This window comes from Elgaria multicarinata, chromosome 17, assembly GCF_023053635.1.
Source record: "Elgaria multicarinata webbii isolate HBS135686 ecotype San Diego chromosome 17, rElgMul1.1.pri, whole genome shotgun sequence".
Lineage (NCBI taxonomy): Eukaryota > Metazoa > Chordata > Lepidosauria > Squamata > Anguidae > Elgaria > Elgaria multicarinata.
Window position 1 is genome coordinate 4,589,973 of NC_086187.1, and position 17,617 is coordinate 4,607,589.

At 45.8% G+C, this 17,617-nt stretch overlaps 1 protein-coding gene across 1 annotated transcript in view; it reads left to right on the plus strand.

The window, feature by feature from the left end:
* The window catches only part of PKD1 (polycystin 1, transient receptor potential channel interacting), a 168,508-nt gene that overhangs the window by 4,602 nt on the left and 146,289 nt on the right, over positions 1-17,617 (plus strand). The window contains exons 2-3 of the mRNA XM_063143421.1: positions 16,145-16,569; positions 16,772-16,957. Of these exons, the coding sequence (XP_062999491.1) occupies positions 16,145-16,569; positions 16,772-16,957 (611 nt within the window). The remainder of the gene's footprint in view (positions 1-16,144; positions 16,570-16,771; positions 16,958-17,617) is intronic.

Sequence of the window (17,617 nt, forward strand, 5' to 3'; positions counted from 1 at the left end):
GTGGACTGTCTCGGCTGGCTACAGAGTTCCCAGGCAAGAGTGGCCAAAACTGCCTGCTCCTCTGTTACAACCAGCACAACTCACAGAGGCTGCTGGGATAGCACCAGGAGCACTGAGGGTAGGAGGGCAGGGAGAAGGGCTGTGTCAGTCAAACGCCAGGTTGACTATTAGTCCACTCAACGCCAGCCCCAACCACTCCACAATTGTGTAGGAACATGTTGTGTGGTGAGTACCCCCTCTATAATCAACCGTGGAGTTGACTATTAACCCAACATTGACTATTGTGTTGTCCAAACGCAGTGACAGAGTCACATGGCGGCAGCAACGTAAGGAGGGGTGCAATGAGGGAAACAGGACGCAGGCGGCTGCTCCAGAGAGCCCCAAGAAATGCGCTCTGACGGCAGCAAATGCCATGGTGGGAGTAGCTGGCGGGGGGTTCTCTGGCGCTCCTGCTGGAGGTGGTGGTGCAGCGGCAGCAGGCCCTGCAGGCAAAGGGACGGGGGAGAAGCACAATTTGCCACTCCTCCTGCTCCACGGCCTGATGCGGGCGCGTCACCCTGCTTCATGGGAGGGCTGGCCCTGGTGGTTACAGTAAATGATTCACAAATTCTAAGTACCAATTTATTTGGCACTTTCTACATGGAGCTAAGCAAGTATGGAGGTGAAACTGCAATCCTAACAAATTGGGGTGTTGAAATTGGGTGCTGCTTGTTAGAACAACAAAGCCAGATGTCGGAATAAATGTATTCATCTTTAAGGTGCCACAAAACTCTTAGGCCATAGCTAGACCTAAGGTTTATCCCTGGATCGTCCAGGGGTCAAACCTGTTCATCTAGGTGACACACGGGGGATCCAGTGCTCAGGCAGGGGTGAACCCTGGATGATCCCAGGAGAAACCTTAGGTCTAGCTGTGGCCTTAGTTGTGTTTGCTGTAGAAGATTAACTAGATAACTGGAAACTGGAAATCGTGTGTGATTTCTTTCTTTCTTATTATATTTTACATTATTCTCTCTTATTTTATTTTCATGCATTTTATCATGAGCTCCTAAGATTTGCTGATGTGCTTTAAGTCTTAATAACAATGGATCCTGATCCTTTGGGTTCCCTGAAGATGGTGTTAAGGGCATCGTACTTTCTACTCTGACTTTACACACAAGTGGGGAAAACCCAGTCAGTTAAAAGAAGCACATGAGACTCCTCTAGGTCTTAAACAATGAGGAAGACCCACCTCATTAAAGGAAACCATTACCAGGTGGATCCTCATCAGTTTCTGCAAGAACCAGGAGACGACATGTGAAGCTACAGATCAGGGGTCTGTGCCTACTTTGCCAAGAAGCACCTAAGGAACAATTATTCAGAATAGCTACTTCTGCTGTAAGTAACAAGATATTGAAGGAAGCCTGGGCTCACGAAGTAGCTCATAGTGGTGAAGGGAAGCACCGTTCGAATTGTCTCAAAGCATTTTACAGACAGAAAAAAACTGGGAACACACTGTGACTTCTGATGTTGCCATAGCCTGGCTTTTGGAAGTAATCCAGCAGCATCTCAAGCTGGAGGTGATATCCTTCAGCTAAATTACGTGTGGGAGCATTATGTACTGCTACCAGAATGCTCATCTATGATTATCCTTAACAGCTACATGTTGTAAATGAGCATTTAAAAAAATCAGTTGTTCCTTGAAGACACAGAAATGTCTGCAACAAAGGACAGAGAAAACCTTGACACAAATTCACAACCTTGTTCCAATTCAGTTTACCTTTTCCAGAGTCCAAACTAGATGCCTCCCTGGAACTCAATAAAAATATACAAAGTGCCATGCTGGATCAGGCCAAGGGTCCATCTTGTCCAGCACTCTGTTCACACAGTGGCCAACCACAAGTCGGCCAGGGACCAGCAAAGCAGGACATGGTGCAACAGCACCCTCCTACCCATGTTCCCCAGCAACTGGTCATATAAACTTACTGCCTCAGCTACTGGAGGTAGCACATAGCCTTCAGGGCTAGTAGTCATTGATATCCTCCTCTTTCAGGAATTAATCCAACCCCTTTTTGAAGCCATCCAAATTGGTGGCCATCACTACATCCTGTGGTAGTGAGTCCCATAGTTTATGCGCTGTGTGAAGAAGTACTTCCTTTTATTTGTCCTGGATCTCCCACCAATCAGCTTCATGGGATGACCCCCTTGGGTTCTAGTGTTTTGAGAGAGGGAGAAAAATGTCTCCCTATCCACATTCTCCACACCAGGCATAGTTTGTACACCCTCTATTGTGCCTGCACACAAGCCCATAGATTATTGGTTCCTTCCTCTAGCACACAGTATACTGAAGATTTGCGGGACTTTTGGAGATAATCCTGGTCTTCAAGGTATTGGTGTCCACCAGAAACCCAGTTGATGTTTCTATGACTTTTGTCTGGAATTTGGTGGTGATAAGGGAAATAATGACCCCACTGATAAGCTGAACAGAATACAGAGCATTAGTTGGTTCATTGTATGAGTGGAGATAAGACTTCCCCCAACACCAAACAAGCAGAAACAAGGAAGTGGAACTTTTCCATATAAAGCAGGTCACATTCTATGCTGCCTATTATCAGCTATTGAACAAAGATTAGCAGAATCCACCTGCCAATCAATGGAGCAAAATAAATGGTTCTATCACCAAATTTAAGTCTAGACAATTTCACCCATTTAACTGCAGGCAATGTTCACATCCTAGAATCTAGGACCTAGATGAATCCCATGTCAGTTAAAGCAAAACCAAACATGTCATCATACCCAGAGAGCTGTTGGCAAGAGGTAGGTCATCTTTCACGATGGAGGATATGCACCTGTCAAAAGGGACTGTTTTGAAAGTTTAGGAAGTCATGGTAAAGCTGTTTGAGGTTAGGAAAGCAGAAAAATACCAGTTTGACAGCATCATTAACTAAGGACTTCAGAAAGAAAGCTGAAGTTGTTGTTTTTTCCTTCCAGTGGCAGGACTAAGATACCAAAAAAAGGGGGATGGGCAGAGATTAATAACATTCTTCCAAAGGACGAGGCAGAAGTCGCATCTATGGCAGGGCTACCTCCAGCCCCTGAGATCAGAGATAGCTGCCAGGATGTGGGCTGCCCTGTGTTCCTTGCTCTGTGCTGGGAGGAGGCACGGTTCCATGCCTCTGTCCAGCGTGGAGAAGAAAAAGAAGTAAGTAATATCCAACAGCTGCTTTGAAGGTCTATGCATAGCAGTGGTATTTTGCACCTGGTATTGGGAAAAATATGGGTTGAACTGCTTTGAAAGACACTTGAACAGGAAGTGAAATACTAGGTGAGAATGTGAGCTTCAGGTATTAACAGGGAAGCCATAAAGAGCTTCTCTACATTAAAAAAAAATCCTGATGCCTTACCTGGACTTTCTGCTACCGCTTTCTTTCTGGGATTGCAATCAGCTCAATTACATGGGCAGCCACAGGTGGCCACATGGTTTGGATTGAATACTTCCCCACTCTGCATGTTCTGTTCACTCCCATTCATAGAATAGTAGAGTTGGAAGGGGCCTCTAAGGCCATCAAGTCCAACCCCCTGCTCAATGCAGGAAACCACTTCAAAGCATCCCTGACAGATGGCTGTCCAGCTGCATCGAGAAAGCATCATCTAGTGGAGGAATTATTGCACAACACCAGAGTTATACACTGGTAGATCCCACTTTTTCCAGATGTGATTGCATTATCTGTGGTTCTTTTAATAGCAGGATATCCAGGGGATAGCATGGGAGACGACCTAGTCATTGACAATGTCGTGTAATAGACCTGCAAACTGCTGAGAGTGGCCAATCATGAGTGTGCAATAAATTGCTCATTTAGAGGAGCCCACGATCCAGCAAGGTGAACACACTAGATCGTGCAACAGGCTTTGTGGCATATTCTCCTTCCAGTGTGTTCCTTCAGTCTGTGTATTACTTCAGTCCCCGGTTAGCAGGTATGCTGACGACAGGCGTGGCATCAGGGAATGGTGAAAAGGTGAGCAATATTCATAGTGATTCCAAATTGGGTGAAATAAATAGCATTCTTAAAGATGACTAATTGTAAATATAGAGGTTGGGATACATGGAAATAGCTCAGGTTCTCTCACAACACAATGACAAAATTATGGGATGCTGGTCCATTTGTTTGCCTCCATTTCTTCTGCATTCCATACCTGCATTTCTTCATGCATCACAGTTACTACAGTTATGCAAAGTGGGGAACAGTTTACATCACAGAAACACATCAGATTCTGGGAGAGTTGGAAATTTTGTTGTCAAGCAGTCAAACGAAAACTTCAATCAAGTTGATCCAAATCAGGCACAAAAATCGCTCATTGGAACCAGAAAGAGAGGTGCTGGAATGGTTGAAATGACAAAGTCATCACAGCTTTGAGTTGACGGGTGCTTTGATGATGGTTCCTGAATGGTTTCTGTTCACATGCTGAACGCTGCAAGACAAAGCCGTTAGTTCAGAAAAATGTCAGGAATAGAGACTTCTTGTTCCATGTTCTTTGACTGCATGATGATAATGGTATGGCAGTCCAGGTTTATTTTTATTCTCTATCCTAATTATTCCTAGCCTTCCCTGTCCCAATGCCATTTTCATTTGGGCAGTGCACTGAGTTGACTGTCATCCCTACCCAAGAGCTCTCTTCTTGGTAACCACAGACACTTCAGCGTAGGAACCCCTGCCCCAGGTTACATCACTTTACTTACGTACTTACATTGAACCTCATTTGCTAGTTTTTTTGCCCATTCACATATTTCCAAGAGATCCTTTTGGAGCTGTTCACCGTGTGTTTTGGATTTCATCCTCCTTACCCATTTGTTATCATCTGCAAACTTGGCTACCTCAATGCCTCCCTGATTCCAGACTGATGTAATAACAAGAGCCTCAATACATATCCTGTGGGTATGATAGTGGGTTGTGAAAACTGTCTGTTAATCCTAACTGCTGCTTCTGCCTTCATAACCAGTTACCAATTTCTCACCCCTCAACTGATGTTTACTGAATAATATATATTTAAAAGTCCAGGTATATACAAGGTTCAGGTATTTATTTATTTATTTATTACATTTCTATACTGCCCAATAGCCGGAGGTCTCTGGGCGGTTCACAAAAATTAAAACATTCAAAGTATAAAACAACAGTTTTATAAAACAACAATATAAAATACAATATAAAAGCAGATATAAAGCCGATACAATATAAAAGTAGATATAAATTGACTGGATCACCTCTATGCCTGTTTGTAAAAGCCTTGCTTATTTGCCCTGAGCATGGCTTATTCTTCTATGTGATTAACAGTGCTAGGTTTTATATTATTTCTGCCAATTTACCTAGGATAGAGAAACTGCTGATCTTTTAATTTCCTGAACACTTTTTAGAACTTGGTATGGAATTTTCTGCCCCAAAAGGTGTTACTAATCACATGGTTGTTTTCTTAAAAGAGCAGCCATTTTAAAGAATCCTAAGGTGGCTGCCATCTGGCTCCAGTAGCTGTTCATATTTCAATTAACTTTACATCTCATCACATCTAATTGATCCTTCCGTTAGTTTTACATCATCTTTATCACATCCCCAGATGCTGCTCCTGATAATAGAGGCATTACTGTGGGCAGCTCTGTCCTCCTTCAGCGTACCTTTCAGGTCATCCAAACAGTGCAATCCTGTACATGTCTATTCTGAAGTCAGTCTTGGTGTGTTCATTGGGTGTAGGATTGTAGACCAAAGCATTAGAGACTCCCTACTTGGTGCTCTGCGTTTGAAATATTTATTGATATTTTTGTTTATTGTTTTTAATTTCTTTAGCATTGAGGGGGGTGTAGCAAAATGGACAGCACAGCAGCCCCACTCCCCAAATCGGGGGGGGGGACCTGAAAAGCTACGCTGCTGTGGATGGGTGACCCCACTCTTAAGAAACTGCAGCAGGAGAATTTGTCCTCCCCTCAGAGAATATCTGGCAAATTGGTGCCCTGTGTTTTGGGACTTCATGAGGCCGTTTCGGGTTTTTTTGCACAGCCCTAAGTCCACATTGTAAGTGGACATATATTAACCTTCCATGGTTAATATATTTGGAGATATTCGCCCTCATGTGGCGAAACCAGAAATTACGGTGAGCTCAATGCCTCCACAGGTGTCTCCAACTGTGCCTCCTTCCAATCTGTCTGCGCTGCAGGAAGGGGATTGAGCTCTCTGTGGCAAAGCTGATAGGATCCCCAATTGCCTTTCGGTGCAGACGTGCAGATGAGCCTGGCCTCCTAAGAACGTGCACACAAGCAGAAGAGGCAGGCGGGAAGACCACGCCTGGTGTAGTTCTTATGCACTCTAAGAAGAGATGGGAAAGAGAGGTATTCGGTTCGCGTTTTAATAGAGATTTACCAAATTTTACACTTTTAGACTCAAACGCAGTTATCGTTCGAAATTTGCACTTCTCCAAAATTCTGCAATGGAGTTCTCCGATCCAAAAATGTGGTGGCCAGCGTGGTGCAGTGGCTAAAGTGTTGGACTGGGAGTCGGGGGATCCGGGTTCTAGTCCCCACTCGGCCGTGGAAACCCACTGGGTGACTTTGGGCCAGTCACAGACTCTCAGCCCAACCCACCTCACAGGGTTGTTGTTGTGAGGATAAAATGGAGAGGAGGATAGAAGGCGGGATATAAATGCAATTATTTATTTATGTATTTATTGCATTTGTATACTGCCCCATAGCCGAAGCTCTCTGGGCGGTTCACATAAGATAAAACTTTAAAAAACAATATACAAAAATTAAAAACCACAAAAACATTTTTATTTATTTATTATTAATTTATTTATTGCATTTTTATACCACCCAATAGCCAAAGCTCCCTGGGCGGTTCACAAAAATTGAAACTATTCAAAATATAAAACAAACAGTATAAAAACATGTTATAAAATACAATGTAAAAGCACAACCAGGATAAAATCAGCAGCAGTGCAGAAATACAAATTTAAAATACAAATTTAAAACAGCAAAGTTAAAGTTAAATTATAGACTGTTAAAATGCTAAACATGCAAAATGCGCATACAATTCAAACCAATAATAAATAATAACTAAAAAATGTGTACAAAAACATGTGTAATAGGGAAAGGTGGACACAAAAAGCATGTATTTTTGAAAATAATGTTCAAAATACATTGTTAGGAATATCACTTACAAAAACATGACTGTTGTAATGATCTCATTCTTAACTGCTGGTATTATCCAAGTTTTATTCTGTGCTGTTATTTTTTCCTTATGTTTGTACTATATGTTTTTAATGTACACTGTCCAGAGAACTTCGGCTATTGGGCTGTCTAAAAGTACAGTAAATAAATAAAAATACATATATGAGGCAGAATTGTGTACCAAAAACACATGTATTAGGTAATGCATGTATTAACATTTGTTCTGCCCAGAGAACATTTGTTATTGGGCTGATTTTAAAATGCAATAAACAATAAATGCCTGAAAATTTTCTTGCGAACTTAAAAGGTATATATCAAAGTTTAAGACAAACCAAACTTAGGAATTATTTCAGGCTATTACAGGGGCTCTCCTTTCTATGAGTTCGGTTAAACAATCTGCTGCAGTTTGAAGTGCCAGTTTAAAATGATGTATTTTTTAATTTGCTGGCACAACTGTCTGATTATGCCTTTTTGAGGACAGTCAGAAACACTGGCCTGCATCATCTTGATCCTAGGGAATGTCTTTCCCCCTCCAGGAGCCCAGGTCTCCCCTATTTATCCTTCTACCCTCCCCCTCTTTGCTCCTGGCCTGGGAGGGGAGGAAAAGGGAGAGTGCTGCTGTGGCCGTGGCATTGGTTGTCCGCTCACGTGGTGGTGGTGGTGGTGGGGCACGTCCCTGTCTGCCTCCACCGCAGCAGTGGGAGAAGCAACGGAGCGTGGGGAAAGGGCAAACCTCATCTCTGCCTTCGTGTGTGTTCTGTCCTTGCTCTTGTTTTGTGCTTCTGTCTGGAGCGTGTAGGACAGAACCACCACCGGAAAGGCCTCTGAAGGCCTGATAAATATCTTGTCCCGAGGAAGATGGGAGATGCAGCAGATTAAGTCTGAACTCAAAGGGAGAAGAAAAGAAAGAAAAGAGGAACAGGCCAGGCCAGAAGGACAATGGGTGCCACGCAAACCTCGTCGTCCTGTTCCCAGCCCTCTGGGCAACCGAATCAAGCGCCTCATCACACTTTTCTCCCTCCTCCCGCCCCGTCCCTTTCCTTGTGCCTCACATCTTTTTAGATTGGGAGTCTGGGGGCAGGGGACATGCCAATGGTTGATCTTATAAGGGGCTCTGAGAGTCTTTTGGTTGAATTAATGAATAATAATAAGAACATAAGGGGAGCTCTGCTGGATCAGACCAAGGGTCCATCTAGTCCAGCACTCTGTTCACACAGTGGCCATCTCACTGCCCACGGGAAACCCACAAGCAGGATATGAGCACAACAGCACCCTCCCACCCATGTTCCCCAGCAACAGGTGTATTTAGGTTTTATCAATTCTGATACTGGAGATAGCACATAACCATCAGGGCTAGCAGCCATGGATAGCCTTCTCCTCCAGGAATTTTTAAAGCCATCCAAGTTGGTGGCCATCACCAAATTGATCCTTGTCTTGATATCTTTTAAACAGAAATATTGGAAGACAATGGGCTGGCAGCTGGATTTCCACGCAGAAGAAAATGAATAAAATAAGAGCAATTCTGGATGAAAGCAACAGAAAGAAGCACTTTCAGGGCCAACATGTTAACATCATTATTTTTATTAGTAATACTTATATACTGATTAATATACATAATAAAAGCCTAAGCAGTTCTCATATAAATATTAAAATCACATTTAAAACACTATTAAAAACCAATTAAATGACAGTAACAATAAAAATCACATTTAGAATCACCATTAGAAAAATCACTATTAGAAACAATTCCATTACAATAGCAATACAAAAACAACACAAGGAGCAGTAAGACAGAACAGCAGATGACCAATTGCTATTTATTACAAGCAAGAGAGCACCTGGGTGAACGAGTGCATTTTCGGGAGGCATTCCCACCATACCACATTTTCTGCCTCCCAAACTGCATGGGAGAGGGTTTTCCAGGGGATGGGCACCACCACTGAGAAGGCCCCTCATTGACATGTTATAAGGCGACGTTCTGTTGGGCCGTAGCTAGACCTAAGGTTTATCCCAGGATTGTCCTGGGTCAAACCTGTTCATCTAAGTGCCACACAGGGCATCCAGCGCTCAGGCAGGGACGACCCCGGGAAGATCCTGGGATAAACCTTGGGTCTAGCTACAGCCTTAGTTGCAGAACGACCAACAAGGCCTCCTCTAAAATCCAAAATGTTGGCTGGGTATATATCGGGGAAAGCAGTCTGCAAGATGTCCTGGTCCCAAGTTGTTTATTTATTTATTTACAATATTTATATACTGCTCCCCATTCAAAATTTCGGAGTGGTGCACAAGATAAAACACAATAAAAGCAGAATAAAATACCTTAAAATAGATATTTAAAAGAAGCAAAATGAAAAGTGAACTGTGAACCGTGGCTGGCCATTAAGGAAAGGCTTCCTTGAACGATGACATTTTCAGGAGGTGACAAAAGCGCCTGCCTGACCTCCAGAGGCAGGGAATTCCGTAGTTGTTTAGGGCTTTGTATGTCAACACAACCTGAACTTACACATGACTTGGTAGCTAATAGACAGCCTGTGCAGGTCTTTAACTCAGGTGTTCCGTGAACGTAGCTGGGTGTCTCAGGGAGCACCATTCTCCACTAGCTGCAGCCTCCAACCCGGGCAAAAGGGAGGCCCCACGTAGAGCACATTACAGTAGTCCAATCCCTCACACGTTTTAAAAGGCATGCTTAAACTGACCACTTATATGTTGAAGAAACAGCAGCTGGGTGGCCCCTATTCAAATGGGGAGTCTTTCACCACTTTCCGGCTGAAAATTGCTCCTCCCTGACTTTAATTTGCATCCTGAAATTCTGTTTGCAGTTGATGACACCTTTGAGGGCAAACAGCAGCCGAAGAGGGATTTTCAGCAGGAAACTCGCATGGTGCCCTCATCCAGATGATGGTGCTTTCCCTTCAAAATAAAGATGGACAGCTGGGGAATGCCGGGAGTTGTGGGACCCTTTTCTGTTCAAATATGCATGTGATTGCGCCCTAAATAAGGTAACGTGTATTATTTTGGCCCTTAAATACTGTCATCTTTTTAACCTCTGAAATTTGTGGTTTCACCACACGGGGGCCACGTGCCTATAGGAGAGGAAGCATTTTCAGCAAAACAACAACACCCCAAACCCAACCCAACCCAAAACTCGTCTGCAAAGAGTGTAAGCTCTAGACCAAAGGAAAATGTTTAAACTGAGATAACTCCTCCAACTTCCTGGAATTTGGCCAGATTGTACCTTGACTCAGATCCCAAATGTCATTCTGACAAGTTGTCTCTATTTTATAAAGAACACAATGTTGAGTCTTGGTAAGGATTGTTTAGTCTTAATAAATCCGGGCACTCTTACATTAATACTGCATTTTCAGATACATCCGTTGTATAAGGCCAGCCATTCTTAATATAACCCCCCACCTTACTCCTGCTATGATTTTTTATTTTCAGAGTTTGTCCAATACTTCAAAACTGCTTTAGGCACACAGTGTAATCCAGTGTTTAGCTCTCAGTTGGGATGGGCAGATAAAATTGGGACAGGGCAGCTTATGGCAGTTTTGGAAAGTACCCTGCTGCTGTTACAACAGATTCTAAACCAAGTAGAAATATTACAAGACATGTACGTGAGGAAGCCAAGCTGAGCCTGCAAGTTAAATGAAGCCATAGCAGCTCACCTCTCTCTACACCGGGGGTCCACAACCTTTTTGGACCTGTGGACACATTTGGGGATTTGAGAAACTGCTGTGGGCACCACCACAAAATGGCTTCCATGGAGGATGTGGTCAGAAGGGGTGGATGTTGGATCTGGACACGTGGCAGAGGCAGAAGGGCTGTAGTATAATTTTCCAAGCAAGCAGCTGATGCTCCATTCTATCAGTCCTGTCTAGCATGGAACTTAACATGCACCTTTACCAGCAGCGGATGCTCCATGAAGAGAGAGGCACAGTGCCTGTATTACTAAAGGGACGCCAGGTCAGAGCAGCCATGTGCTTTCATGTTTGTAGCTGAAGCATTATACTGATAGAGCAGCACTGTGCAGAGGTGTGCAGCTGGGCAGCGAGAGCCAAGTCAAACACCTGGCTGGCTTTTGTTTTCTATCTGCAACCACTATTGCCCCAGACTAAGCATTTCAGGGGCTGGTGTGTGTGTGTGTGTGTGTGTGTGTGTGTGTGTGTGTGTGTGTGATGGCATCCACCATACACAAAAATGGCAGAGAATATTTAGATTATTCTGCAAAATAGTAATCTTATTAGGGAAGGGGGCAAAAAAAGAACATTTTCCAGAAACATTCTCAAGTGGTGTTTGCTCACTTTTTTTTTTTTATGCATTTATTCTGCAGGCGAGTAGGTACCAGTCTGGATTTCTTGATCTGCATTTTCACATCACTGAGTGGCTATTGCAAGCCTGATGGAAATCCTGGGATTGTGAATCTGTCCTGTCCTGGATTATTAGGAAACAGCCTGGTTTTGCTTTATCGGACTTGCTTGGAAGACTTTTAAGAAATTGCTAACCCTCCTCTCTTAAAACAATGCTGGATGTCTTATTATTAAATACCAATGCTTAATGTTTAATGACAAATCATTAAGAATTTTAAAATGTAAATAAGTAAAAAGTAGTAACTGTATTACAGGAAAGACGAAGAATGACACAAGCAGGTTCAGAATGAATTCTGGGTAACTAACTAACATAAAAACAGCGGTGAAGATGGCGTGAATATAGTATCTAAAGAGAAAATGCTAAGTTAAAGCTTCATTGTTCAGATAACAAGGTTATCTGAATAATAAACATAATAAGGTTATCTGAATAATGAACAGGTGTGAAACTATTATTTCAGCCCTAAACGGTTTGGGGCCAGGTTATTTGAAGGAACGCCTCCTCCCATATGTACCTACCCGGACCTTAAGATCATCTACAGGGGCCCTTCTCCGTGAGCCCCTGCCAAAGGAAGTGAGGCAGGTGGCTACTAGGAGAAGGGCTTTCTCCGCTGTGGCACCCCGGTTGTGGAATGAGCTCCCAGAGAGGTCCGCCTGGCTCCTACACTGTACTCCTTTCGTCGCCAGCTGAAGACTTTTATTCACTCAGTATTTTAACACTTAATTTTAACTCAAATTTAAATTATACTGTTTTAACTCTGTATTTTAACCTTATATCAATTGTGCTGCGTGGTTTTATCCTGGTTGTGCTTTTTATATTGTATTTTGTATTTGTATTTTTAACTTGTTGGTTGTTTTATGATGGTTTTAATTTTTGTGAACCGCCCAGAGAGCTTCGGCTATTGGGCGGTATAAAAATGTAATAAATAAATAAATAAATAAAATTCAGGTCAAAAGTGTACTTAAAGTTTTCGCTTATCAATTAAAGGGCAAAAAACAGTGAGGGATACACATTTAAAAGCTTAATATACAGATGTCTAGAAAAATTTAGGGTGATTCTACAGACTGCACCCTTGCTGGTCAGAAGCTCTTAAAATTGGAGCCTTCCAAGATCCCCAGGCCCTCCTGGACGGAAGTCCGCAAGGCAGGAGGTGTGGGGGAGGTGAGCTTTGCCTTCCTGTCCTCTGAGTGCCTTTATTTTTGCTAGACAGGCTTTTCAACCCATCTAATGAGGGCGCTTTGGAGGGTGAGGGAAAGAGGCTCGAGGAGGCTCAGGATAGGTTGTATCCTGGCCCCTCTTGTCTCCTCCCCTCCCCCACCCCCACCCACTGGAACAGCTCCTTTCCTCCCTCTGCAAGGTCACTTCTCCAACCTCAGAGAGGCAGCTAGCTCTGTGCTGGCTGTGCCGGCTGTGAGGAGTTGGGGCTTGGCTTTCCGATTCCTACTTCCAAGGTTAGAGAGCTGTCTCTGACCTTGGAAGGGATTTTACGAGCCATCCTATGGTCCCTGGCATGCTCACCCAAAGACAGGGGATTGCTCTCTTATAGACTTAGGTTTAATGAACACATTTTGCGTGAGAAATTATCTTCTCAAAGGTATGGTTCAGAATTGATAGTATCGAGCCTGAAAGGTATATGTGTAAGCCCTTTTTGGTTTAATTTTTTTTAGGTATGTTTAATAACAATAAGATATTTAAGGGCATAATTCTATGCATGTTTTGATTCTGACCGAGGAATGCTGGGAGTTGAAGGACGTTTTTTCTGTCTAAACTTGGATAGGGTTATGCCTTGAGACCATGAGCCCTAATTTATGGGAGAGCAGATATTAGCTATGAAGGAATTTCTACACAAAAAGGTAGAAATATGTGCTGATTTAGAACTAGGGAGTTCCTTATTAGAAGCTTATAAGGCCTGTATACTTTTCAGCTGAAGACCCTATTCAGCATTGAATTACGAACTTGATACTTAGAAGATCTCGAGCGTCGTCAGACGGGGGAGAAAACTGTGTTTCCTTACTGTCACTCCTCCGCCCTACTCCTGTCCCACTTTACTTCCTCTTTCTTCCCTGAGAAAAAAGAGGATGTAAACAAAGACCGCATGGCTCATTCAGGGGCTGTTTTTATTGCACCACTTTTCCTGTACACAGCAAGAAATGGTGGGACATTCCATTCCCCCCCCTCAAAAGGGGTCTATTTTGTGACACAAAAAAAGGCAAGGAAAGGGAGGCAGACAGGGTTGTCTAAAGGATGCATGAAAAAACGTGAGTGGGCAGAAGTGAGTGATAAAATGCTCATCTGGTGAACCTTTTACGGTATTACAATTTAAAGTCTCAGAACAAGCAATACGAAGGAGATTCTATTTCCAGTTAAGTTATTAAGATCTAAGAATCTTCAGCAAAGTTCTGTTCAACAAGAACTGTTTTTATGCTGTTTTATGCAAGTTACATTTTGATATGATGCTACAAAGTATATTTCTAATATACTTTGCAGCATCACATCAAAATAAAAAATGGGTCAAAAGATGTTCTCTTATTAATTCTTATTAGTTCCAAACCAACATTAAATCTACCTAGAATAATTTTGGGTGTATGCTTTCTCGGAAGTGTATTGATTAGTTATGGGTAGTTAACTTGCAGCCAAATAATAATAATAATAATAATAATAATAATAATATAATATTTGTTACCCACCTCTCCCTCTGGATTGAGGAGGGGTACAACACAAATGCAAACACCATAAAATCATCATTATTATTATTATTATTATTATTATTATTATTATTAGTTATTATACTTATATACTGCCCCCATAGCCAGAGCTCTCTGGGCAGTTTACAGAAATTCTAAAATTGAGATAAAAACAAGTATACAAAATTTTAAATTTTAAAACACAGAACATACACACATAAAGCATTAAAAACCGTTAAAAAACTAAACATGTGGGTGATTAAGATGTGCTGCCATATGCCTGGGCAAAATACATATAACTAATTAAAACATTTAAAACTAATACATTATTAAAAGCAGCATATTATTAAAAAGGCATCTTAAAATTCAGCTGGGTAGGCCTGCCGGAAGAGATCAGTCTTTATGGCTTTCTTAAATTCTGGAAGACTGTTAAGTTGACAAATCTCTCCCAGCAAGCCATTCCACAAACTGGGAGCGATGGAAGAAAAGGTCCTCTGGGTAACAGTTGTCAGCCTTGTTTTTGTTGGCTGGAGTAAATTCTTCCCAGAGGACCTGAGTGTGTGGGGCGGATTGTATGGGAGAAGGCGATCCCGCAGGTAGCCTGGACCCAAACCATGTAGGGCTTTAAAGGTGATGACCAACACTTTATACTTCACCTGGAAACTAATTGGCAGTCAGTGAAGGGATTTTAAAACTGGTGTAGTAATGTGGTCACTCCTAGGTATACCAGTGACCAGCCTGGCTTGAACTAGTTGAAGTTTCCGGACTAGGCACAAAGTCTTCCTAAATACTGGAACTATGGATTGAAGCACTCAACAAAGACCAAAACTGTAACAGTCTGATAAGTGGGTTGCATTATAGGGCTTGGCTGTGCAGATATAGTCTCGTGGTGTATTTCTTGGTGAAAGCTAGAAGCATGTAGAACTATGTATTGAGGTCTGCATGTTTCTGATACAAGGTGGGATTTACCTGTAATCTGTAACATGCAAATAGCAAGAGCTACTCCTAAGGCCCTCTGGCTGCTTCTGTACCTTGGAGAGTAGGTGCAGGCACTTACACGTGATAACGGCTGATCTCCATGCCTTGAAATGCGTCACCTGCTGATTTCTGAAGTGCCTGTTAAAGGCAGAATAGCAGACTAGGGTGGTTTTCCCAGGTCATTGGCAACCCTGATGCTGCATTTCCTGGCCCCTGTTTTATGGTGAAATCAATAGAAACCATCTAACCAAGCATAGCCAAAGCCACTTGCAGGATGGAGCCTCACAACTTCTGGAAAAGCCTTGAATTCCTAGAGAGCACACAGCCAGCCCCTGGGGCTGCAATCCTTAGACTACCAACTGGCAGGGCCGGCGCTACCATTAGGCCAACTAGGCAGCCACCTAGGGTGCAGACCTCAGAGGGGCGCAGTGTGTGTGTGTGTGTGTGTGCGCGCGCAAGTAGCTCGCCTTGCCTAGGGCGCAAAATAGTCTGGCCCTGGCCCTGCGAACTGGGAGTGCAAGGCAGATGGAAGGAAGCCCAAAAGGAGGCCTTTGGGATGCTCTGCTAGTCGGGATCGGTCTGAACGTTTGCAAAGATGTGAGGAGAGATCTAGCCACAACGTTTAACCAGGGTATGAAAGGGGAACCTCCACTCTCAGAGGAAGTCTACCTCCCAGTACCAGATGCTGGGGAGAAAAAGCAGCAAGCGAGGGCCGTTGCCTTCCTGTCCCAGATGCTGGGGGGAAGAGGCGCGCCTTCCCCTACCTGGTTCCCTCCAGGCGTTTTGGACTACCACTCCTGCCATTCCTGGCTACCGGTCATGCTGGCTGGGGTTGATGGGAGTGGAAGTCCAAACCATCTGGAAGGCAGCAGGCTGGGCACGGCTGCTGGGTTAGAGGGCGGCTCTGGCTCCGTCCGCCTGGCCCAGCCAGGCCGACTGCGGGGAGCTCAGCAGCCTCTCCAAAGCGCAGCAGCAGCAGCTTCCGTTCCATCCGGCCGGGCCTGAGCCCGAGAAGGGGCCAGCGGGAGGGGTGTTTGCCGCCGCCGCCGCCGCCTGGATTGGGAGCCGCCTTGGCCGGGAAGGCCTGGATTTCCTTCCTGGAGCAGGACTTGTGGAATGCTGGCCGCGCGCCCCGACGGGGCTGGGAAGAGGAGGCGGAGGCGCGGGCGGAGGCGGCGGCAGTCGTAGCGCGGGCGGGGGCACGCGAGAGGCCCGCTCGGCTGGCTGGGGCGCGGGTCCGGCGGCAGCACCAGCGCGCAGCGTCCCTGGCGCAGCGCAAGAGCAGCCGCCGCCGCCGCCGCCGCCGCGTCCCGTCGGAGAAGGCAGCCGGGAGGCCGCGCGGCCAGGCCCGCCGAGGCGAGCCGGAGCCGGAGGGGACGGGCTGCCTGCGAGGCGAAGGGGCGGCCCGGGCGGAGCGGCCATGCCATGCCCGCGCTGAAGCGATGCCTGCTCGGCGCTGCCTCCGGCCACGGAGAGCGGGGAGCCGCCGCCGCCGCCGCCGCCCGCGCCGCCCCAGCGCCGCCGCCGCCGCCGCCGCCGCGGCCCCGGGCTGGCCCAGCTGGTGCCTCTTCTGCTGCCTGCTGGGCGGCGGGCTGGCGCCGGCCAGCGCCCGGAGCTGCCAGCCCTGCGGGGCCGACTGCGCCTGCCGGAGCGTGGCCGCCGCCGCCTGCGCCGTGGACTGCGCCTCCCGGGGGTTGCAGCGCCTGCCCGGCAGCTCGGCCTTCCCGGCCACCACCGTCGCGCTGTGAGTACCGCCGGGGGCGCGCGGGGCCGGGGCCGGGGCGGGACGCTCCCTCGGGCGCCCCGGAGGGAGAGGCGCCGCTGGGGCGCTCCGGGGAGCCTTGGGAACGCCCTGCCGCAAGATGCGCGGGGGGCCGCCAAGCCCGCCGCCCTCAAGCCCGTGATGCCAGTGCACTCGGGAAGGAGCCCCACGGATTTCGGTGGGACAAACTCCCAAGTCGCGGGGGGCGGGGGGGGCCGCGTGCAGCAGTGCAATTCAAGGCAGGCTTACTCGGAAGTAAGCTCCTAGGAGTTCAAGGGAGCGTGTTTCGGGTCACACGACAAGGTGAGCTTTAGAAAGACGAGAGCGATTCCTGGCAGGGGCTCTTCACGAAATGGAACCTCCACATCCAGAGGCAGTGCACACACACACCCCGGATGCAACTGGCTGGCCACGGTGGGCAACAAGTGGCAGGGAGAGTAGGTGGGCCTTTGGCCTGATCCAGCAGGGTAGAGGTTCTTGCCAAGCGCACCAAAGAAGAGTCCTTTAGGACGCTTCTAGGAGGCAGGAGGAGAACGAGTGGCAGATGGACGGGAGGTACATAGAAGGGGAGATGCAGGAGATGAGGAAGTGCAGAGTTCAAGGAACATCCCTGAACCTCTTGATCTCCCTTGGATCCTTCCT